At 36.3% G+C, this 25,859-nt stretch overlaps 1 protein-coding gene across 1 annotated transcript in view; it reads left to right on the top strand.

The window, feature by feature from the left end:
- PKP2 (plakophilin 2) overlaps window positions 1-17,648 on the top strand; it is a 74,042-nt gene extending 56,394 nt beyond the window's left edge. The window contains exons 7-13 of the mRNA XM_063075587.1: window positions 1,176-1,293; window positions 2,180-2,344; window positions 3,499-3,672; window positions 9,553-9,706; window positions 14,031-14,220; window positions 16,988-17,075; window positions 17,225-17,648. Coding sequence (XP_062931657.1) covers window positions 1,176-1,293; window positions 2,180-2,344; window positions 3,499-3,672; window positions 9,553-9,706; window positions 14,031-14,220; window positions 16,988-17,075; window positions 17,225-17,293 — 958 coding nt within the window. The 3' untranslated portion in view covers window positions 17,294-17,648. The remainder of the gene's footprint in view (window positions 1-1,175; window positions 1,294-2,179; window positions 2,345-3,498; window positions 3,673-9,552; window positions 9,707-14,030; window positions 14,221-16,987; window positions 17,076-17,224) is intronic.
- The last annotated feature ends 8,211 nt before the right edge of the window (window positions 17,649-25,859 follow it).

Here is a 25,859-nt window from a genome sequence, read left to right on the forward strand (position 1 = left end):
TTTTGAAATCACTCAGTATAATTACATTATTTTAAAGATTATGAAAATAAGGCAATGAAAGGTCTCAAAGTTAGTTCTTTTTGATGTTCAGAATGACACTGAAACATAATAAACAAAAGGTCTTGAATATATTTTGGATATTCTACCCACTAGTAAAAGAAACAGGTCTGATATAGTTTATATAAATAGTTCTTAGCAATTAATGTTAGCAAAAGGGAATGGGGTGGTTCTCAAGTTCTAAAAACCTAAAGACACTATTCTTTTGCCATTCTTGTTGGTTGAGGTGTTAACATTTTTGTAAAAGGTTTTTTTTAAATGGTTAATGCTAACAAGAAAAACTTAAATCCAAAGGAAGATAGTCACAATACCAGAATATAAACATGATCTGAATCTGCAGTGTAATCCCCAAATGCATTACTTTGCTGTATTTGAAAAGCTTCATTTCTCTATAAGGAAGCAACTTACACTTGTAGGTTTAGTTACTGTTTATAGAAAGGTGTCATGGCTTAGCAAAATTAGAAATAGACTAAGTGCAAAGATATTTATAGGTCATGTGTTTGACTTTGGTCTTACACACTGCAAACTGTGTTTTCTCTGACATCTCTGCCATTTTAATTATAGAATCATCACATTTTAGAGCATCTGGTTTAATATTTGTCAATAACAGTTTATATTGATATCTATAAGACTTCAAAATAAAAGTCCAACACACTGTCTTTACAAATGAAGAAACTGAGGCTCAGAGCAACTTTGTATTACTTAGAGTTAAGACATGGAGCAGAATGAGACTTGGACATCCAGTTTATTGCTATGTCTAATGTGCCATTTGTTCTTTTAGTTGCAAAACATTTCCCTTATATCTACACTTTTAAAAAAAGATTAAGTAAATAACGAGAGTTCAGCCTATAGACATGAACCTCAATATTTGGAGTGAAGTAGACAGAAGACATTTATTAACACAATTACGTGTTGTATGGATATATTTAGAAGTTATGTACAGATTCAATGACCATTAAGCAGTTGGTGAATTATTGACCTGAAGACAAGTCTGTCACATTTTTACAGATTTGCCAGTTCGTAAACACCTGAGAGAAGCATCGAGTAAAGCTTTGACACAAAGGCACATTGGATACCTGTCCTAAGACTTATAGTTTTTTGTTTGTTTTTCCTGATAGAAACATGAGTTCAGCTGGCCATGATGGGAGGAAAGTGATGAGAAGGTGTGACGGGCTCATTGACTCGCTGGTGCATTATGTCAGAGGAACCATTGCAGATTATCAGCCAGATGACAAGGTAATTCATGAGTTAAACATCTCACATATTAAATTATCTATTTTGTCTTACTAAGATGTTTCCCAGTGTTCTTAGAGTAGCTGCTTGGGTTCAAATCTACTCACTGACTCATTTGCTGAGCTTAAGATTTCCCTTACCCTGTACATACTTAGAAATATTAAAATCGGTCTAGCCTCATTTTCCTTTCTGTTTTCCAGACCCAAATTTCCAACTACCTGTTTAACAACTCTATGTGGATATTTGAAAGGAGCCCAAATGCGACGTGTTCAGCAATGAACTTACATTTACCTCTTCCCTCATCTCCAAACTTGCTCTTCTTCTGTATAATCCTGCTTAATAATTATTACCATCCACCAAAAGAGACAGAAATCTGAATCAGATTGGACTGCCTCCCTCCCCTCACATTCCATATCCACTGGGCAAGACATATACATTCTCCTTCTGAAAAGACTTTTACTTTATCCCCTCCTAAGGCTACTACTACTGTCCTAGTTTGTGCATCTTTCACACTGATCATTTCAATAGCCTCCTAATAGGTCCCTGGAAAAATATCTCCTCCTATTCTCAAACTCGATATGGCTACTAAGATATGTATCTAAAATGCAGAGTCATTCTGGGCATAGTCTTTAAAAAACTAGAAAGGTTCTCCATTGTTTTAAGAAATTCAGCCTCTACTTCTTAGCATTATCCTCATGACCATTCATGATCTAGCCTTAGTCTTTCTAGCTATATTCATTTCACTTCCCCCAGCTACCCCACAGTCCAAGCATACCCAGCTGAATCCAGTAAACCCTGGAAGAGCTAAAGCCTAATGAGTCCTGTGATATTATACTTGCAAAAGGATACCTATAGGTACATGATCAATATTCATGTCCTGTTTTCTCAGGCCACAGAGAACTGTGTTTGCATTCTTCATAACCTCTCCTACCAGCTGGAGGCAGAGCTCCCAGAGAGATATTCCCAGAACTTCTATATTCAAAACCGGAACGTCCAGACTGACAATGACAAAAGTATTGGGTGTTTTGGCAGTCGAAGCAGAAAAGTAAAAGAGGTATATTGGAACGGCTTTGAAAGAGACAGAGACAGAGACAAAGAAAGTGTGTGTGTGTTTATGTGTTTCTGAATACTTAGTATATGTCAGATACTATTTTTAGTTATTTTAATCCTTACATGAAACCTATGTGACATGTATTAGTAATAGCCTCATTTTCCTATGAGGAAACAGAGGTACAGAAAGGTTAATTAATTTTCCTGGAATAATTCAGCAAATAAGTGGAGGGAATGGAATTCAATCCCAGGCAATCTGGCTCCAGATTTGCATTGTTAGCCATTAAACCATATTGCTGTGTGCCCTATAGATTAGGAAATAGGCTTAAAGCAACATGGCCAATAGTATATAAGTTGTTTTAACATTAAAGGCAGCCCTGATATTTGGCTTTGAGCAGTCTAAAAATAAACTTTGTACATACTAAAGTCAAATCCCATAGGAAAAAATATCTATTTCCGTACTGACATAAAAACTGAAAGAATGTGACCTCCCGTACTCCTCTGAGTGTCATAGTATTTGTGAACTTGGAGAACACCTGGTAAATGTAGAACCCTGATACTATCTTGGATAACTTCACAAGACTCTGAGGGAACAGGCCTGTTTTTCTTATCTTCAGGGTGATTGTAACTAATTTAGCTTTTAGCTTAAAAGCAGCCAGAAAACCATTCTAGAACAGACTATGCTTAATTCTCTGAATTCTCTCTCACTGTGAAATGTAAGGTTAAGGGTTGTGGGGTGTTGTTAGGAAGAAATAATTGTCATGGGCTAAAAGTTAAGTATAGTCATGAACCACATAACAACGTTTTGGTCAACCACAGACCACATATACAGCAGTGGTTCCATAAGATTATAATTGCTATACCATATAGCCTAGGTGTGTTGTAGGCTATACCACCTAGGTATATCGCTCTATGATGTTCACACTATGATGAAATCACCTAAAAACATATTTCTCAGAACATATCCATGTCGTTAAGCAATGCATGACTGTAATCGGAAATCATACATATTTACTTTTTAAATTTATGTTTCAAGGGCTTCTTATTTTGAAAATTATTAGTCTTTCTAGACAGTATGTCTGGTCTCTTGGTTTGGGTGTGGATTGGACACATCACTTGAAGTGCATTAATTCTGGATTCCACTGTGTGTGCTGTTAGCAATACCAGGACATGCCACTGCCAGAGGAAAAGAGCAACCCCAAGGGTGTGGAGTGGCTGTGGCACTCCATTGTGATAAGGATGTATTTGTCCTTGATTGCCAAGAGTGTCCGAAACTACACACAGGAAGCATCTTTAGGAGCTCTCCAGAATCTCACAGCTGGAAGTGGACCAGTAAGTATCATGCCTGTTTATTTACTATTTTAAAATAATGACAATGTAGGCATAGCTACATTGGGTCCAGAGGTAAAGTGATGAGGTAAGAGCAAAAGTTTCCTCATTTCAGTCCAGACAATTCTGATAAATTACTAGAGAGTATTACAGCTTTCCCAGACTTTCAGCCTCAGCTTCTGCAAAGCCGGGTCAGCCTGCAAGTGAAAGACTTGTAGATATTTGTTTTGGTCAATGTTCTTGCAGTTACAAGTCTCAAAATCCTACCTCAAAGTGGTTTAAGCAAAAAAGAGGAATTTCTTGGCTTATGGAACTGAAAAGTCCAGGGTGGATCTTCTTTCTGTCATGACTGGACTTAGGTGCTCCAATGATTATAATTATGACTTTCTCCATTTCTGCACTGTTTTCCTCTACTGGTTTTGTTCTCAAATGCTCTGCCCATATGGTAACAAAGATAGCCATGAATTATTTCAGGCTTACATTTTACCAGCCCAATGTCCCCATAAGAAAAAATGTTGCTATTTTTCCAATAGTGCTGTTAAGAACTCAGAGAATGAGTCTCACTGGCCTGGTTTGGGTCTCATGCTCATTTCTGAACCAATACGCTGGATGTTCTAATTGGCCAGGCCAGGTCTGGGTGATCTGCCCACATGTGAATTTCAGGGACATGAGTTGAGCAGGTGATGGTCACTGACACTTGTACTGCATGGACTGAAATGGTATAGAAATGGCTCCCTAATGGAAAATCAGAGTGTTATTACCAAAAGAAGGAGGAATAAATGCTGGACAGGCAAAAACAACAGATGTCTACTGCAGTGTGGACTTGGAAAGGACATCTGTGCTTTTGTGTACTGGAAATTCAACTACAAAAGAAAGAGCCAATTTTCTTTCCAGATGCACTTACTTTATACCAGGGAAAGTCAAAATATATAAAACAGTCAAAGCTTATTCCCTTCCCCATGTATTTTGTACCATTCTACATATTTAGGGATTCTATAAATACATAGTTATTTGAACTAAGCTTATATTTTTTGCCTTGATCATTAAATTATTAGAATAAACTCCCCGAAAATAGTTCATTGTATGGCCAATCTCCAATTTTTCTCAGAGAAAAGCACTCTGTAGATAACGAAAACATTATTTATTCTTCACTTAAGAAACCATATTTATTCATTAATATGTGTGTTTACACTGAAGCTTGCTCTCTGTTTTGAATAAAATTTGAAATGCTAAAACCAATATTTCTCTTATCTTACCATTGCGGTTAAGAATACAACCAAACTTTCATCTCTTTGATTTTCTGCAAAAAGTACTTGTGTACAAAGAGAAAGAAACAGGGAACTACCAGGGATCCTTAAGGACACAAGGACATTAATTTATCATTTTATTTCTTATTTTCCCATGCTAGTTTCCGAAAACCATTTCTTTTACTTTGCTGATGTACAGACAGACGTTTGTAGAACCTCCCATGGAATTCAGAGAGTGCTTCCATGTTCCTGAGGATACAGGAATATTTGTGCAACTTAAGCTCTGAATACGTAGTTACATAGATCCTAAGTTCCTACATTCACTGAACAAACATTTTTTTGAGTAACTACTGCATAATAGGCACTAGCCTAGTGCTAAGTGATAGTGGTGAATAAGACTGAATCATCTAGTTTGTCTCCTAAAGAGAGGCCTACTACTAAACTGGATTAATCCATACTCATAATTGTTAGAGTTGAATTTGACTATAGATTTATAGGCGAAAATCATTAGCAGCATGGGAAAATGATATGAAGGCCATTGTTCTTTTAAGTTGTGAGAGCTTTTTATTAAAATTTTGATTTATATATATGAGGAGTCTTTACAAAGTTCATGGATAAATTCATATCTTTTAATTCTGTTTTTCACAAACTTTTCAAAGTACTCTTGTATATGCTTTCTGATCATAACTTTTTCTAATTTTTTATTGTTTAGATGGTGTGATAAAGATCCTTGTTTTTGTAATTTCTAAACAGAATGATCAAATAAAAAAACATGAAAAGTAGGCCATTAAATATAGATCCAGAAAATGTCCAGTCCATTGACCATGGGATCGTAACTGAGATAGTTCTAAGCAATTGATGGCCATGTGCCTTAAATGGTAAGGAACCTACGCCGAAATAAATAGCTTCCTAAAAGACAGATTATATAACTTAAGTATAAAATGATGACAGCAATTTCTAGTTAGTAAAACTACATTAATTTAAACTTTATTAGTTCAGATATAATGGTCATTCTAATAACAAGGAAAAAGGATGGTTTGATAAAATCTACCTGTTTAGCAAACTCTTTAGGTACAGTATAAATTAAAAGATTAAATGTTGCATAGTAAATGTTAAAAGTCATTGAAATAAACAGTTTTTATTTTTCATGTTTCTAAAACACTTTACAAGCACTTAATTTGATATCCATTATTAAAAAGTGAAACATACTCCCTTCCTCACATCTTACCTAAAAATCAGTTCCAACAGTAATGAGACCTAAATATGAAAGGTAAAACAATAAAGTTTCTAAACAATAAGATGGAAGAATATTTTTATGACCTGGAATAGGGAAGATTTCTTAAAAGTGGACACAAAAAGTACTGGCCATAAAGTAAGTACTTGATATATTGACTGTATAAAATTAACAATTTATGGTATCAAAAGACATTGTTAAGACAGTAAAAAAGGTAAATCACAGAGTGGGAAAAGATATTTGCAACATATATAAGTAACAAAGTTTGGTATCCAGAAATTGTGTAAGAGTCGTCAAGTTAACAATAAAAATTAGACAACCCAGTAGAAAAATCGGCAAGGGACTTAAACAGACCATTCACAAAAGATGTTATTGAAACAGCCAATAAGCAGTTAAAAACATTTGCTCACCCTCATTAGTAATCAGGATGATGTGGATTAGAAGTGCTATTTGCAAACAGTTGACCAACTAACTAGGAGTCATTCTCACAGACTCCTAAAAGCTGGAATACAGAATCTCTATTTGATAAAGCTGATTGTTTATTTTCCTTATTAAGCAAATTCTAAAGCCATCCCACTTCAGACTTTTCCATTTCCCTCAGTGAATCAGAATTAATAAGACTTTGCTATGCTTTCCCTGAGATGAGCAAACATCATTTGAGAGGCCAGACTTCATTTAGAGTCACATGTTTTCGTGATCATTTTTATAAATTAACATTAAAGCTTTTTTTGTATTTAAGCATATATCATTAAATGGTATAGTATGATAAACATGTAAAGCAAGATTTTAATCTTAAAAGCATCTCATGTTTTAAAAGAAAAAAAAATTTTAAGAAATACCTTGTGACTTTTTAATCCATCTTAATACCTCATCTTGTTTTTAAGCACCCTCTGAGATGATAAATCTTCAGGGAAACCTAACAGCATATCATTCTTATAGTTCAGTTCAATAAGCATTTATATATCTTGTACTAGGTGCCATACAAAGCACTAAGGGAGAAAAAAGATGGATAAGATACATTTCCTTTTTTCAAGGAGCTTATGTCTAATAGGAGATAGATGCAGTTTAGGATAGGTGTAATCCAGAGGATGAGGGAGTAGTGGTAAGGAAGGAGAGAAAAGAAGATGCCAGATTATGAAGGACTGAATATACTAAGATGTTTGAACATCATTCTGAAGGCAGTGGGGAGTCATTAAAAGGCTTAACCCTGAGGAGAAACATAATCAGATTAAATTTTAGAAGGATCATTCTAGTGTAAGGCTTTGAAATCCCCACTGGTGTTTAAGAAGCAGCAAGTTAACTAGCAACTTTTGAGTTCCTAGTGGAGATTGGAGACCATAAATTTGCAGAAGTACTAATCTGCAAAGGCACTATTTGCTCTAGCAATATTTGGTAACCAAGTATAAAATCAGAATAGACAAAAAAACTAAATGAACCCAATATTACAGTTTTGATGGGTGGGTGAAAATAAGCTAGAATGACAGAATTGTTGAGAGTATTGGAAAGACAGTATTTGATCTGATGGTTCATGTGCCCTAGTCTAAATAAGAAAGGACAGGAGAGAATTGATATCTTGAGGTGTGGGGAATGAAGATTGGGATAAAGGGACTGGAGTTCTAGATAAGGCTGAAGAGAAGTGTGGTAGGAGTGAGGTAGGAGATCAAAGAGAACAAGAAGAGTGTTCAGAGCCTGACATTGCTGAGTGTATGTTTCAGAAGCAAGCTATCTCTGGGTGAACACAGGTTCCGTGTGACCATGGAAGTGAGTGTCTGATGTATAGAGGAGATGAAATTCAATGACTTTGGGGAAGTCTTAAGAACTGTGAGGTAATCAGTTTGGTCATCTACATGGAAAAGAGGTGGAGAAGGCTATGAACCAGGTTCCAAAGCCTGGTAAATGTTGAAGAAGGACCAATAGGTCTTGGGATGACAAAGAAAATGTCACAGGGGTGATTGAGCTGGTCAGATGACTGAGAAGAGCATGGCTTTTGCATATGAGGGAAGACATAATTGTGTAGAAGGGCCATTGGGAAAAGAAAGGAATGCCAAACCTACCTTCTGGCCCAAGATACAGGAGTTGACAAAATAAATAGCCTCCTCTCTGGATGGCTACAGGCAAAGGATTCTCCTCAGAGGAGAGCAAATAGTCTAACAGAACGTTCTGCAAATTAGGGAAAGACAAATTGTAATTTATTTATTATAGAACAATCTTTTCAATAGTGGTAATTAAACTTCTTTGAGTCATGGACACTTTGAGAGTCTAATAAAAGTTAGGGACCATTTCCCTGGGAATGTTGATTACAAACACAAAAATGGTTTTAGGAACCTCCCAGCCTCTCCTTGACCTTAGAGTAAGAATCCCCATTCTAGAAGATAGAGTAGAAAAGTGTAAGAGGAGGGTCTTACAGCAGTATGGATAAGCAGTGTTTAGATGAGATAAACAGAGAAGATAAACACTTTGAAGAATGGTCAAGAATTACAGGAATTTTGGACATGATGGCCTTGAATTAGCTTCATATAGAAATCTAATATAAAGTCACTGACACAAGCTAAAGCCCCAGTATTGGAGATTCATTGATGCAAGAAAGGGCCTGGTCAGTACTCAGACACCCTGAAAGTAAGTGGTCAGCCTAACTCCATACAAGACTTGCTTCTGGTGGACCTTGACCTGGACCAGCAACTTGCACATGTAGCCTCTGATACAGAGCAGAGAATTACAGATAATCTAACTAGGAATAATTCCTTTCTTAAAAAGACTAGTATCTCTTTCAGAATAAACTATATTTTGTTCAGAAATGATAAGTTTATTGAAATACATAAAATGCCAAAACTTGAACAAGAAGAAACAGAAAAGATGACTAAGCCAACCACCAGTAAAAAAATTGAAACGATAATCAAAGATATCGCCCTTTAAATTTTTTCTCAACTCAGTTGACTTTCTGGGTGAATGCAGAATCCGTATAGCTATATGGCTAAATTCTACCAAACCCACAAAGATGAAATTATTCTTGTATTACACCTGAATACAAGAAGATAGAAAAAGAAGATAGAAAAAAGATTGAAAAAGAGAAAACACTACCTAATTTTATACTGATGTAACCTTGATTCTAACACTGATAAGTATAGTATAAGAAAAGGAGAAGACAGACCCATTTTATTCATAAGCACAAACAATATAATAGCTAATCAAATCCAACACTGCATTTAAAAGTATTGAATAAACTTTTGTCTATTAATTAAATTGAAAACCTAATAAGAATTTGAAGAAAATATCCTTAGACTGGTTTTATCACATTTCTAATCATTTAAAACATCTTCCTCAACCTCTAGCAATCTATAGAAAGCTTAACATTTCTGTGATATCAAACGCAATAGCACTTACAGGATGTGTCTCACAAAACAGATGCCAACATCAGTAGCTCAGACAGTTGTCCAGAAGGAAAACGGTCTTCAGCACGCCCGAAAGATGCTGCACATTGGTGATCTAAATGTGAGAAAGACCGCAGTCTCCCTGCTGAGGAACTTGTCTCGGAATCATTCTCTGAAGAATGAAATTGGTGAGTTAATGAAAGCATCTACATGTAATATGTATATATTGAAAATGCAAATGCAATAAAGCATTGTCCATATCACATCCTTTTCACAATGAAGAACTAGAAATGAGAACAAAGAGCAGGAGATATTAAATAGGCCTGACTTTGGTGCCGCCAGGCATCTCACTGGATCTCAAATAGGATGTTTCTTATCCAGCACTGTTTTGTTTTAATTACTACAGTAGAGAAGTTTTAGACCATACTAGTAATTAACAAGATAAGTAATATGTTTCATATTTTTTGTCCTTCAGCCATCCTGTCCAGTGAAGTCTTTTTAATCAATGTAGCTGTCCTTCGTAAAGTTCTCCATGTGGCTGTTTAAGATCACTCCTATAGAATATTAAAAAAACACATGTGTAGCCATTGTTTACTTTAGAAGCTTGGCTTCTAGTGTGTTGGACTAGAATAAAGAAAAAAGAGGGAAAAAAAGAGGATAGACATATAATCACAAGAAAAACAAAAACAAAAAGAAGTGACTGCATAGAGCAGATTTGGCATGAATAGTTTCTCAAATAAATACAGTGAAACATATTTGCCCTGTTTTTGGAGCATCTGTATTATTGACAGAGATGATAACTATGTTACATTATCAAATAACTTATTTTTTATTCATTTGCTTAGACCAAGAAATATCTGATAAATGTTTGTTGAACCAAGTAAAAAACTATAAAATGAGATAAAAGGATAAAGCTAAAATTAAGCATGCTTCCTAATGCTCCATAAATTGGTCATTTCTAACAATTTTCAATTTTTTTTCAATTTTTCACAAAAGGCCACTAAAATTATAAATAAATTTTTGTTTGTTTTAATGGGCTGTATTTTGGAATCTACACACACACACATAGCACCAGGGATATTGAAGTCTACGGTTATGTTTTAGTAATGTCATTTTCAAAGACAGCTGGCAGCACATTTGACAGGAGGTTTCATACAATGGTTTCATGCCCATTATAAGTATAGAGAGAGCCTGGAAGTTTTTCAGTGAAATCTGAAAGAAACCTTGCCTTAGGCTCTCTCAAAGTTATGAAAGTGTTCTCCCCATTGTCTTTTGCAGGCTTTTGTGCTGGACTTCAATGGAAGTGTATTATCCTTTAACTATTTTTTTTCTTTTCCTAAATGAAACATTGACTCCATCTTTAAAATACTGCGGAGGTAAATAACTGCACTTTACACATTATGCATGTGCCTTCAAGGCAGAAATGCTGTCGGCCTCAGGTTCTGCATTCACTTAACTGTTAGGAAAGTAGAGCTGTAGCCCCATGGTTTATATAAGATGATTCCACTGATGAACCTCACTTTAAGGACAACAGAGAGAGAGAGACTTCAGCAAGATAAATGCAATTTTAAAATTCCAAATTGGCTTTATGTCAAATATGTAATTTAAGTAAAAGTACCTATCTTTATTCAGGCTTTTAATAGCCAAGATTAATGCAAATCAATTTGAAATACATGCTTTGTGTTTCTCGTGAGAGATATGTAGGCCAGGTAAAACTTTTCATGTGCTGACCTGGAATGAAGTTGTCACATTTTACTTACACTTACAGACATAAACTTGAAACATATATTTTCTCAAAAACTTGAAGATAGGCAATGTGGAATGGTGACGGTATAACCGATCTCACCCAGAAGATGTGAGTCTGCATCCCACAGTGCTACTCTGCCAAACCATGTCACCTTCGCTAGTCACTTAACTGCTCTAAACCAAGTGAGATTAATAATCACTACCTAAGGGCCGAGCCCGTGGCGCACTCAGGAGAGTGCAGTGCTCGGAACGCGGCGACGCTCCCTCCGCGGGTTCGGATCCTGTATAGGAATGGCCGGTGCACTCACTGGCTGAGTGCCGGTCACGAAAAAGACAAAAAAAAAAAAAAAAAAAAATCACTACCTAATAGTGTTTTTCCAGGATCAGATAAAATAATGTACATGCAAGCACCAGGAAGTATTGAATACATCTCTAGAATCCCAATTCACATCTATTTATCATTACAAATGTTTCAGACATCAAAATAATGTCTTAGCTTCTTAAGACATTGAGATTAAGCATTAAATGAAATCTCCCTCAACAATACAACATTAAGCTATAACCTTCCAATATCAGGATAGGGCCTTCAATTTTATATTATACTATTAAATGTCTTTTTCAGGCCCAGAATGCAGTCTGAAAATATATACACAAACACACTTATATATACATATACATTCATACTCATACACACACACACACACACGCACAATGCACACATGGGAAGGGGGCTTGATAGAGATACATATCCTCCCCTACTATATTGTGGTGTTTAGCATTGTCAGCATACACATATATAAACTGTTGTGCTATTTTTCTAAGAAAAATAAACACAATGTAAAATGTTAAAGACTCTATCTACTATAAAGCTCACTCCCCCTCAGCCATGACCGTAACTTTCGACCTTAGAATTGATCTGCAGAAGTGGACATTCATGGTTGTGGTGAGGGAAGAGAGGAGAAAATCTCTCGTCAAGGACAGTTCTCAATGTAGGCAGCCTGGGTCTCAGCTGCCATTACCACACCCTGTAAACAGATTAATTGAGCGTTTTATGCTGTGTTTCAGACTTCTTATCTCCTTGTTGACTACCTAAAATTCAGTGAAAGGAAGATTCATGTTCTTAAGGCCTTTTATTCTGTGGTTTCTCTTCTTAAAAGGAGGAAGCTTTCTGATGATAACCAGCATCTATTGAGAGTTAACTGTGTGCAGGGTACAGTGATACCATCTGAATGCATTAATCCATTTATTCCCTCAAAACAACCCTGTGAAGTAGATACTGTTATTTCCTCATCTTGTGAATTAGGGAAATGAAGCATAGAGAGGTCAAGTAACTTGCCCAGAACACAGAGCCATTAAGTGGCAGAACCAGGACTGAAATTAAAGACCAGCTTCAAAGGCTGAGCTCTGAGCTTTTAACACTATGCTGTGAGGTTAAAATAACAGAAAAAAAGAAAGCATCCAGGCGTTTGAGCAGAAGATATGTCTTACCTGTCAGTCAGGTCCAGGTATTATCAAAGGATTGCCTATCATTCACTGCCTTTTCTTGAGAACTTCCCTGTTTCAGTATAACGATTGATACTGGAAACACAGAAGTAAATAATTGTCCTCAAGGAACCCATAGCTCCATTTGAAATACAGACAGGCACTAACTAATTACAATTCAGTATCATAAAGAGAGCAGTGTGGTTCAAGGTGCCACATAACACAGATGAATAATAAAATTTATCACAAATGTTGTTATACATCCACTATAAATGCCACACTGTGGGGAGCAACAAAAGCAGCAGAATCATGCTTACTGTCATTTAAGGAGAATCTAAAGTACTTAGAGAAAAAGAAGAAAACATACATGAAAAGAATTATTACAAAAAATCAAGTACAAATTCATACCCCCAAAATACACACCACAGGACAAATTATAGTGAAGTCATCAAATATTAATACCTCTCTTATTACTACAAAACATTAATACCTCTCTTGTTACTATGAAAAAGCCAAACTCAAACCTATACCCAAGAAGTTACATGTGTATTGAAAAAGTACATTTAAAACAGTTCATTTCTCTTTTTTAAATAAAGGTATTATTTATTGAAAACACTTTGGAAAAATAGATAATTTTTTTAAAAATATTTTTAGTTTATCATTAATACTTTTGTAGAAAAGCAACTACCAATGAACATTTTAGTGTGTTTCTCCTCGAGTTTCTTAGGTGTATTTTCTTTCATAATATTATAATGTCATATGTATTCTTTACGTGAATAAGTATACTAATTTTTTACACAGAAAATTAACATAAATATTTCTTGTTATACATGCTTTATAGATATGTTTTGGGATACATAATACCTATCATAAAATGGTGCATTTTAGTTAATCATATTCCCATTATTGGGATATTAAGGCTTTTTGTAAATTTTTACTTATACATAGTACTAACTTAAAGATCTCTGCAGAATGCTTTCTCCATTTTTAAAGTGATATCTTTAAAATGAATTCCCAGAAGTGAAATTACTGATGGAAGATTACGAAAAATTTTTAAATTCTTGACATTTGTCAAATGGCTTTCTGAAATGGTTTTCAATATACTAAGCACAGAATATCCTCTTTTAAGAAAATCTTTTTTTAATTTGATTATTAGAGAGGTTACATCTTTTCGTGTTTGTTATCCAACTATTTTTTTTAATGTTCTTTACCGAAAATGTATTGGGATCTTGGGATTAAGAAACAATCTTTTTAATCAAACGTTCTTTTTCTTTCATTTTGTAGCCAAAGAAACTCTACCCGATTTGGTTTCCATAATTCCTGACACAGTCCCGAGTACTGATATTCTCACTGAAACAACAGCATCTGCCTGTTACACGTTGAACAATATCATCCAAAATAGTTACCAGAATGCACGAGACCTTCTAAATACTGGGGGCCTGCAGAAGATTATGACCATCAGTGCAGGCGAGGAGTAAGTCCTTTAGCATCTGTGCATCAGCTGTCTCTGCTTTCCCTACCACCATGCCTATGAGTAAATAATCTAGTTCTGAATGTCCAGTCTTTGAGTACCATGGGCAGCATGGCCACAGACTAGATTGTAAAGCTGGGCCAGATCATCTGGTTCAGTCCTAGGTGATCGGGCAAGTGAAGACATAAATCAGCCAAGCCTCACAGCTGTCCATTCTCTTCTAAAATATCAACATAGAGTCAAACTCCATACTTCTCTTGGTAGTGCATTCCAGCATTTTATTGGCCTAATGAATTCATTTCCCAGAGCCATAGCTGTGATTTAAGAACAGAAGAATGTAGGCAAAGTGGGAATCCTCTGGACAGGGACTTTTCCTCACTTAAGTCTGTGAAGCTGATGCCATAGTAGACAGCTCAGAATCCTGGGGATAGCCCGGGAGCAGCAGTGGGAAGGAGCCTACAAGAAATTTTTGCTTTCTCAGTTTCTCGATGATATCTCTTCTACCTCTTATTCCCTTCTGAGAATAGCTAATGCATATAAGTCATCCACATCTCTATTCCTATGTTTTCAACTTTTCCTCATTAAAAAAAAAAAAAAGTGAGGAAGAGAATAAAAAACTTTGCATAACCAAATTCTTAGTTAGTTAACCTAGAATGATGAGATCGGAAGGGGGCATAAAGATTATCTTTTTCTCTTTATACAACTCTGAATTGTTTGACTTGTTACAAATACATGTTTGTAAATAACCAGAAATGAAGTGCTATTATAGCCTAGTTCTAATGAGTTGCAAAGCAAACAGACATCACTTATAGTAGACATATGTGTGCTTGGCTGCGCAGGAGTAAGGATAGGGAACTGTGGTATCCTGGGAAGAACACATATCACCTCCACCACAGCCCACCCAGTGTAGGCCCCTTGTGCTCTGCAGCACCCCCTCTGGCAAAGCACACAGTGAAGAAAAACCACATTTAGAATCAGGTGATTAGAACAAGCCCTGAGCACTAGCTAGAATGTAAGTTCCCTAAGAACAAGGAACACTCACCTGTCCCCAGGGACTGGCAGATCACAGCTGCTCAGTCTTTGTGGAAAGAGTCACTTATTGCTGCAAAACAGAAAAGACTCTTCCAAGTAGCCATCCAAACATCTAAGCAAATCACTGGGAGATAGTATGATTTTAATTATTTGAGTATTCAGACGTAACAATTGTTGCACATAGGAACATGCCATCACTTTTAGAAACTTCTTGTAGTTTAGCAAGATTAATCTGTTCCTTGTCTGTTGCCCCAAGTATCCATTTGTGAGTGAGTCCTCACATGCCCTGTCTCAAAACAAACAAAAAAAGTCAACAAGGAGCTTCTACCAGTTGTGCCTAATGCTGTCTTTTTACTAGAACACTGTATATCTGACCTATAATTTATGGGCTGGCCTGGGAACTAATTATCATTTACAACATTATATCTTTGAATAAATGATCTCCAGTGCCAAACAACCAACTAATAAACAAACTGTATGAATATAACACCCTTGTAATTTAAGAATGCTTTCCAATTTTGAATATTAGAGACCCATAGCTTTCATGGATTTATTTGTACTTCAGTTATTACCAAGTGATTCTGAAAAGTCCATGAGGTACTAAACAATCTGTGAGCTGCTAATTTGACTAACCCTCCCTGCAAGGCTGTTATGGAAGTGAAGGCTTTTAGCTGATGCATGAACCCTGCATGCTCCTCTCCATATAGGTTTGCATCCTCTATTCTTGGTTGCATATTTACAAGTTCCTATGATATGAGAAAATAAAACTCATTTAAAAAAAAAAAAACCTCAGCCATGCACTAGGCAGGTGATGCAACAAAAGGAGATCTAAGAAGGCACTGATCTTTAGCCAGAAACGGGAAGCTTGGGACAAATTTAAAAGCAGAATGTCAAAAACTAAATACAATGTCAAATTCAGTGATGGCTTGGATTAATAATAGGAATAAGTTTTCCTCTTGCTGTATACTAAAATGTATAGTGATTTTGAAAGTATTTGAACAAGTGCTGCCACAAGAATTCCTTTCATTAACATGAAAAATTGCTATACTACTACATTCGTAGAACGACTAAGTCTAAGAGACCTATATATTTTTCAGTCATACTTTCCTGCATTTGTCATCTATAAATATACAGATAGAAATTGTGTTCCTAGATGGGAAAAATAAGTTCTATTGGTGTACAGTAGTGCTAGGTATCTATAATTAACAATAATTTATTGAATGTTGTCAAATGGCTAAAATGTTCTCATCTTAAAGAAATGATAAATTTTTTCAATGAAGAGTTTGCTAACTACCCTGATTTGATCACTATGCTAATACATTGTATACATGTATTAACATAACTCTGTACCCCATAAATATGTACAATCAATACGTTTCAGTTAAATAAAAATTGTTTTTTAATTGTGTTCTATAAATAAATTCAAGGATTTGAACATGTCTAAGGATCTATTCCTCAAAAATGTTAGGGATTTAATTATATAATTATAGTTTAATTTATATTTATATTTAATTATAGTTTAATTATAAACTATTAGCACTGTGCTAGTGGTTTAAAAAGATTAAAACAGAAAATAATGTGGTCCCTGCCTTCCAAACCTCACCATCTGATTGTTTTGTCTCGTGAATGGCCTGACGTAATGGATGGCTGCTGAGGAACAGCAGTTAAAGATTTACAAATGTCAAAAGACGGCATCAGGAAACCTCATGCATTCTCACCAATGTCCTTTTGTTTTCAGCTATGCCTCCAACAAAGCAAGTAAGGCTGCCTCTGTCCTGCTGTATTCTCTGTGGGCGCACACAGAACTCCATAATGCCTACAAGAAGGTAAGAACACTGACAGGGAGTGTATTGTAGTGAACAGTCAGATAATAATGGCCCACTTGACTTGGCCCTGGTGAGAAATCACCAAAAAACTGCATTTTCTTGTGTGAGAATTTTGTTACCTTTCACTTTTCTATTTGCTTGTTCCAAAGGCTCAGTTTAAGAAGACGGATTTTGTCAACAGCCGGACTGCCAAAGCGTACCACTCCCTTAAAGACTGAGGAAAATGACAAAGTGCTCTCAGAAATATCAGCCTCACCATTCTCAGCTACAATAAAAGCCCCGGAGGAAAACACCTATTTTTCTACTACTACCCAGTCCCCCAAAAAACTCAAAAAGCATACCTTGTTTGTTTCTATCCTTTTCTATTTCCATGGTCCCCAGAATCCAGAAAACAAATAATCACAACATAGTTTTATTAATCTTCCAGAAGACACTTGCAAGTTTGCCACTAGTAGATATTGGCAACAGGCTCTAGTTTACCCTCTACAAATAGTTGTCTGTGCTTTCAGGGCTTATGGTGCATGGCCTCCTGGAACCAAAATGTGAATTTATGTGGAATGCACATTAACAGTATAAATAAGGAGAGAACCTATTGCATTATGAGGATTTTAAAAGTTTAATTTACATTTATATTCCTTTTCTGGTTTCCATGTTTTGTCACTCATATGCACACGGCTTCATCATTGAGCCACGAGCGTATTTGTTCTGTTGAAACAGAATGGAAATGGCAAGAAATATTTGCCTGGGAGAAAGTGTAATGACAAAATTGTTTGTTTAGTTTGTGCTTGTTTTTAATCCCCTTGGGTTTTCTTTTATTTTTTCTCTGATTTTAAATGAACTTAAGCAATTTAGGTTATAGAGCATGCATGAGTGTAAGAAAAAGTTGAGAGGGAATGATCATAGCAAATTAAAAAATCTTTTCCACAGAGAAAGGCAACTACATTTATAAAATATAATGATTCCCCCTAAACACTGAGTAAATAGTATTTTTGCTCAAGGAAATACTTCACCTATAACAGCACTATGAAATGCAAATCTCTTCTAAACAACACAATGAAATGCAAATCTCTTCTAAACAGTGTCATTCAGTGTAATCTGTTTCCTGGATTTTTCAGCCGTGGCATTGGACTGATAGAGAATGGACTCTACTCTTTAGCTGCAAGAGGAACCAAGACAGTCTCTGAGGCTGCTGTGCCAGCCCAGAACATTGAAAACACATCCCATTTTGATGAGTTACATAATCAACCAGTCCGACTTTGCCCAACATTTAAAAAGTAACAGAGTCACTAAATCTCATGTTATCTTCCTCAAGCCATTATTTTAAGTCAAGAAAACAAGAGAAGAGGTCATGTGGAGGGAAAATATAAGAATGCATCAAGGCCATCCAGAAGTGATATGAGAAATGCTGATGTTTAAAAGGTGAGCTCATTACCAAGTGAAGTGATTTCAACCAGAGTGTGATTAAAACCATTCATATGGAATTAGTCTTCTCAACTATAATTCTGTTATATTTTGCTTTTTTAAAAAAACAAAACAAACAAACAAAAAAACCTGATGATGTTTGTCATAAGAAAGTAAGATAAGGAAAAATCCCTCAGCTCCTTTTCGCCAGGAAAGTATAATAGAAAATAAATTTGCATTTCCAATTTGAGTGTGTACTTAAGTCTTTATTATATTTGGAACTTAAAAACTTTTTTCAATTTCAAAAACTTGATGAAGATGACTTAGGTTACTAACTTAGGTCAAAATGAAATTATTTAGATACCAATTTTTAAAATACTGAACAGAGAATTTATATCTTTTTCCAGAGTTCTGACAATAAGCATTTGGGATATTTCTGTTCCTCCAAAAAATTGATGTATGTTCACCGAGTTTCTGTGTTTTTTAAGGCATTAATAGAACCTTCAATAATATTAAACACAAAATGGGACAAAAGTAACATTGCCTGCATTGGTCTCTGTGTATATCTGATTTATTTGTATATCTTGGTTTATGTGGTATGATTGACATGGCATTGGAAGATTTAACCTTGTAAACATTAACTTTAATTACTAAGGGTTACGTACTTTGTAATTACTTATATTTCTTCCCTAACTAAAATCCTAAATTCTTTACCAAGAAACATTTCTTGTAAGAAAGATGGAACTAGGTAGTGGCCAAAACATTTAAAAATAGGCAGATATACAAATGCATTTGCAATTGTTAGATTTTAGTATATTGAGGGGGTCCGTGACCGTGAAAAGACAGACTGTGTTTAATCCCCACGTTGTGCTTTGTCCACTATGTTTGCAAACACCTCACTACTTTACTATCTGTGAACCCCATTGGGGGAGGTCCTTGTGCAGATGGATTATCAATTTTGATCACAGTCTATACACAAAGCTCTTTTTTTTTTTTTCCTGTGTGTCCCAGACTCTGCCCACACCATCACAGGAACTGATGGCTGGGTTGGGCCTTTTTGTTTATTTGTGCTAAGAGTTCCAAAAAGCTGCTCCCATGTTAAGAATTCTTAATGGTCTTCCAGAATATGGAAGGTTACTGTCCTAGATTTCCATCACTGAAAACATTTGTTTATTTCTGATGGAAATAACCAACAGGATATCTGGTGAGATAGAGAGGGGATTAGTATGTCAACTGGGAGAATAAGCAGCAGGAGTAGATAAACCACTTTAAAACCAGTTTAATCAGCCTTTGAAGAAGCAATTCCTCAGAAGAACACAGAATTGGGGAAATATATGTATATATACACACACACATTTATATATAAAATATATATATATATATATATAATATAGTTATAAATGAGATTTCCCCTAAATAAAATGTGTAACAATCTTACTGCTTTGAAATGAGGAGGACTTCAGTATGTGTGTGCTTTGAACAAAATTACAGAAGAAGCCTCAAATCACAAAATCTCAGGATTAGAAGGAATTTAGAAGGCATCTGGTCAAGTCCTCAAAGTATCTTCTTGCATCAAAAAAGACTCAGTTCTTATTATGTAACAGAGAAGAAAAATATACAATCATTCATTCAGCTAATGCCCAACATGACCCTATAACTGGCACATCTTCAGACTCAGTAACTTGCACTAAAGTATTTGTTGTGGGAGGAAAAATAGATTAAAAAAAGGAAACAAACTTTTCAAAATAAAATTCTGCTTTAACACTTTAGTTTCTAGTGGTACTGACAGTTTCATCATTTATGAAATAAACTTAAACCTTTTAAGGACTGTAAGAAAAACTCTCTGTGTGATAAGAGCTGTTTAAAATATGAGCAGAAGGGAAAGCAATCTGAAAGCCACATTCTGGGAGAGGAATCCAGCTATAGGGCTGTGTTACTGTGTAACTATTTGAAAAACTGTTGTATGGAAGATGACAATCTTATTCTGACATAGTACATAGGACAGAGCTAGTGTCAGTATGTGGACATGTATTGAGAACTCCTTCCGGCCCCCTCATGAAGTATGTGCTTTTTTTTTTCTTTTCTTAATTTTTTTTTTTTCTTCACATTTTATGTGTGAAAAAAATCTGAAGCAGAGAGAGGTTAAGTCACATTCCCAAAGTCACTTAGGTAGAAAGTGCAGAGAGGCTATATGAATTCAGGTGGCCTGGCTCTTCTCTGCAGGTCCCCTGGGAACCAACCATGCTAGTGCACTGGAGGGGTGTCTTTTTTTTTTGGGGGGGGGGGACAGTAAAGAGTGTAATATGACAAAATGGTTAAGAACACTGATTCTAGAACCAGCCAGCCTGAGCTCATATTGTGGCTTCTCCGCTTAAAACTAGCTGCAGTAAGTTTCTCATTCTTGTTGTCTCAGCTTTCCATATCTGTAATAAAGTACATATATTTGTCTGTTTTCTGTTGCTAATAACAGAATACCTGAAACTAGGTAATTTATAAAGAAATAAAATTTATTTCTTACAGTTACAGAGTCTGGGATGTACAAAGTCCAGGGAACACATCTGGTGAGGGCCTTTTCCTCGTGGTGACTCTACAGCAACACAGGGTGTCACATGGCAAATAAGCTGAGTAAGAGTGAGCTAAGCTTCTCATTCCTCTCCTTATAAAGCCATCAGAACCATGCTCATAACTGCCCATTAAACCATCAATGGATCAATCCATTCATAAGCACACAGTCCTCTCAATCTCATCACCTCTTAAAGGCCCCACCTTTCAATTACCATGATAGGATTCCCACCCTCTTAGCACTGTTCCAATGGAGATTAATTTGCCAATACATGAACTTTTAGGGCACACATTCAACCCACAGCAGTGCGGGATAGTGGTATTTACCCCATTGGGTTGTTTTGAAAGGCTTTTCTTTTTTTATTCATCTCTTTTGAATTATTCTGCAGATATGGCTAGTTGCAGTTAAAGGCCCAGCCTCCTCCCATCATCCACCTATTTTACACATACCCAGCCTGACCCATTCCTGAGAAGGCCACATAGAAATGAGGAAAACAAATACATCCCAGGCAAGTAATTCTGAATGTCTGTTCCTTAGAACATGAGTCCTTTGTATTCAAGAGTGTTATGTGGAAAGAGATATCTCATACTTACATAAGTCTGAGAAAATCTGAGTTATACGAAGATCAAAGGTTCTTGACTACAACACTTCTCAGGGTCCCTAACATGCCAGTGTGTGTTGTGAAATCACCAAGGAGGGACAGCATATGCTGCATGTCACAGACCTTATCTTTGAACCACAAGTCTTTTTTCTCGCAGGTAATTCTTGAGGCTCTTCTGTTGACCAACAGCGATCTAAGCCATAGGCAAGAGGACAAAAGGTTCACAGTCGAGTTCATCAGGCTGAAGCCTTGACCACTAATAAACCACCAAGCTAGGTTTAGTCCGGAGTTTGTAATCTGAAAATCAGTGATTTCAATGGATTAAGAACCATTTATTGGATTTTGTTTCACTCTCACCTGGAGTGCTGCTCATCTACAGACATAACTAGGAAGATAATTACTAGCCCAGAGAAGCAGGTTGAGGCAGTGAAAGGCATTTCTACATCTGGCTGATCAGGTAAATAAGTCTCATAAATCTCGTGTCAAGGAGTGGTTAAATCTTTCAGAAGTCTGAATTTTGCCTGTAAGCTGCTAACCCACAATACATCTGGACAGGAATAAAAAACAACTGTCCAAACTTGCACATTTTCCTACAGCCATAATAGGATGTTCTTCCCAATAACTAATCCTTTAGGTGTTTTTTGTTTGGGGGTGTTTTTTTTTAAGAAAAAAATTAGGGGTTTCCATTTTTAGTTACATCTTTCAACACACATGTAATTGAACATCTACTCCTGGAGCTGAAGACTGGTGAGATGTAACTTTATGAAGAAGTGCTCACAGATCTTAGTGAGACTTACTTCACTACAATGGACACTCACAGTTTACAGTATCCTTTATCCTTTGCTACTCCTGAGAAATGAAGAATCATCATCTGTATGGTAAGGGTTAAGAAGGTCTAGACCTGTACAGAACATCTGGAATAGGTCTCTCATAAAACAAGAAATGGTTGGAGTGAGAAGCAGAGAATTAAGAAGATACCTTCATTTTTAGCCAGGAATTAAATCAGAATTAATGACAAGAAAAACAACCTACACAACCTATAATAAGAGTGGGGAAATTCTAATATTTAGAAAATTGACAAAATTTTTTTCTTTTTTTTAAAGATGACCGGTAAGGGGATCTTAACCCTTAACTTGGTGTTGTCAGCACCACGCTCAGCCAGTGAGCGAACCAGCCATCCGTGTATGGGATCCGAACCCGGGGCCTTGGTGTTATCAGCACCGCACTCTCCCGAGTGAGCCACGGGCCGGCCCGACAAAATTTTTTTCTGAGGAACTTTTGTTTCCTTTGTCCCTTGCTCTAATTGGATATTTTTGCAGTTCTTAATTTTCAAAATAGAAGTAATCTATTTTAGTGGTATTGCTTAAGAGTTTATATAAGAATATGTGTGAGCATATTAAGTGACACGTTCCCATTTCTTTTCGTGGTACATACCTAAAGTGATGCAATTCCTTATCTCATGTTCTATTTCTCCTTTTGTTTATCCCTCAGAATGCTTCGTTTGCATTTGAGTAACAAAAATGTTCAAAATTGCTTAAGCAATAAATGGTTTTATCTCATGTAATAGGAAGATTAGGTTTAGGCTCAGGCTTGGTTATTTCAGCAGCTGATTGAAGTCATCAAGAAGCCAGGTTCCTTCCATCTTTCTTCTCTGCTGTCCTCAACATGTTGTCTTTTGCCCTCTGGTTGATCTCTTCATGTTTACAAAAGGGTTGCAGCAGCTCCAAACGCCCCATCCTCACAGAGCCATGTCCAAAGTTCAGAAAAGTAAACATTCCTTTCTTGCATATTTTTATTATAAAAGAAAATTTTCCTAGACACTTTATCAGACATCTCTCATTTTTTTTATTGCCCAAAATTACATTAAACGTCAATTCCTAACCCAGTTTCTGGTAGGAAAAATAAAACCACTATCCTTTTAAGCCAATCACATTTCACATAAGGCTGGGTCCACCTCTGAGGCTCATGGATGGTGAACACTTGAACAAAGTCAGGGTTTTATTGAGCAAGGAAAAAAAAGGGTGCAGATTAGTCAACCAGCATTATTCACTGTTCTTCTTTGAGACACTCAAAGAAGAAAAATTCAACATTTTTTAGCAAATTGATTTCATTTGTCCTACAAAGTAACCTTGACCTATTGCAAATTTTTCTACCATGACTGTTGTGTTGCAAAGGGCAAAGTCCATGAAAATTTGTGGATAAAGAATGACAGGAGAGCTAGGAACCTCAGTTAACCCAATAATCATGATTTCAAGGAAAATCATAAAAGAGGGCAATAACACTGATGTTCAGTTGAACAACAGGGAGTGAAATAAAACAGTTTCAGAGCTACTGTGCCTCTGTCTCATTCTCTCCTTTTCTTGACATCTACCATTCCTCACCTTTAAGTAATAATCATGGAACCCAAGATGTTCCTTCATTGAAAAAATCATTTTGGAAGAAATATGGCCTTTGCCTGATGTTGCTGGATAGTCTCGTTTCTCCACTGAGACATCAGGTGGAGGCAGTTTAGCTGAGTAGTCACAACATGGATTTAAATTCCGACTAGGCTTTTGACTGGCTGTGTGACTTTAGCGAGTTACTTTAACTTTCTGGATGTCAGTTTTACTTCATTGCTTTGTCGAATTGTTGAGGGAATAAAATGAGATGATGTTTTCAAAATGTCTAGTCACTTAATAAGAGGTAGGATTACTTTCTCTCTCTTGTACATCTGGCTGCTGCCCAGGGATCCCCAGGCTTCAGCTTCTGACTCCACCCCATTTTATTCCCTTTCTTTTCAGTGTCCCAGGGATCATCTTAGAGTAGAAAGCAAATTCCACAGTGATGAGAGAGGAGGGAATACTTACCTGCTCAATCTCCTCATCCTCTCCAGCCCCTCCTCATACCAGGTTTCTTCTTCTGATCTGATCCAAAACCCCACAGTCTTGTGAACTACCCATTTCCCATACCAAACTCTATCCTCCTGGAGAATTCAAATCAGGGGAACCTTCCAGGGTCACAAAGTGAAAGGATTACCCCTCTTGCTGCTCGGGTTGCCACAGAAGACTGTGTTCCTGCTAACCCAGGTGGAAATAATAAATATGGCTGACAGATAGCTCAGTTGTTTAGAGTGTGGTGTTGTAATACCAAGATCAAGAGTTTGGAAGTAAAGAATATGTTTTCCTATTTTTAAAAAAATCACTTATGCTACCTAGGGTAAATGATGGGTTAAGCCAGCCCAACAATAAAGATTAATTTCCTTTTCTTAAAAAAGGATGATTTTTTGGAAAAGTATTCAGAACCAGTAAATGTTTTATGTTTGTATAAGAGTCAGGTGTGGCGTAGACTGCTCACTGCCCCCACCATATCCTTTCTCTCTTTTTTCCAACACTGTAGAAATTTTAACAGGACATGTAGTACCCATAATAAAGACAGAACATAGACTACATTTCCCCATCTCACTTGCAATTGAGTGAAAATATATGACTAAGTGCTGGCCTGTGGGATGTAAGTGACATTTAATTCAGCAGCTTCTTAAAAGAGACAGTGGGCATTTCCTTAAGAGACAGTGGGCATTTCCCCTTGCCCTGTTTTTTTCCCCTTTATCCATCCTGCCTGGACTATTGATGCTACTTTCCTGACAACAAGAATGAGGGCCAAGCTCCAGTGTGGCAGAACAGTGACCTGAGAGTAGCCTGGTAACACCAGCTTTGGACCACTTACCTTCAGATATTGCACACATGCAAGAGAAATAAACTTTTGGGGGGTTTAACCTGTTATTATTTTGTTTTTTGTAACTCACAATCAAACTTAATTGTAACTATTACTTCTTGATATCTAGGGCAAATTTAAATTTTAAAAAAGGATTTTCAAACCCAGAAGATACAATGCCTCTGTCCTAGATCAGAATACCAACTACAAGATTAAACTGCTGGCAAGAATACAAAGGAAGAGAACTGAATTCAGTGAGTTAATTTTGGACTTTAGATTCCTTTATCCTGTTGATAATGCTCTTCACAAAACAGTCTTCAGCCACATTCTGAAATTAATTCTACTGGATAGACAACTAAAAACAATTCCAAGAGGGAGCTGGAAGACTTGACCTACTGGTATCAAATTTCCCTTGGGAAGCATGCCTAGAAGAGAAAAAAAAAAAAAAAATAGTACCTAAAACAGTTTATAAAACTATGTGGCTAGCCAGTAGCCAAGATATGGAAACAACCTAAATGCCCATCAATGG

The sequence above is a fragment of the Cynocephalus volans genome, chromosome 12, assembly GCF_027409185.1.
Source record: "Cynocephalus volans isolate mCynVol1 chromosome 12, mCynVol1.pri, whole genome shotgun sequence".
NCBI classification, from domain to species: domain Eukaryota; kingdom Metazoa; phylum Chordata; class Mammalia; order Dermoptera; family Cynocephalidae; genus Cynocephalus; species Cynocephalus volans.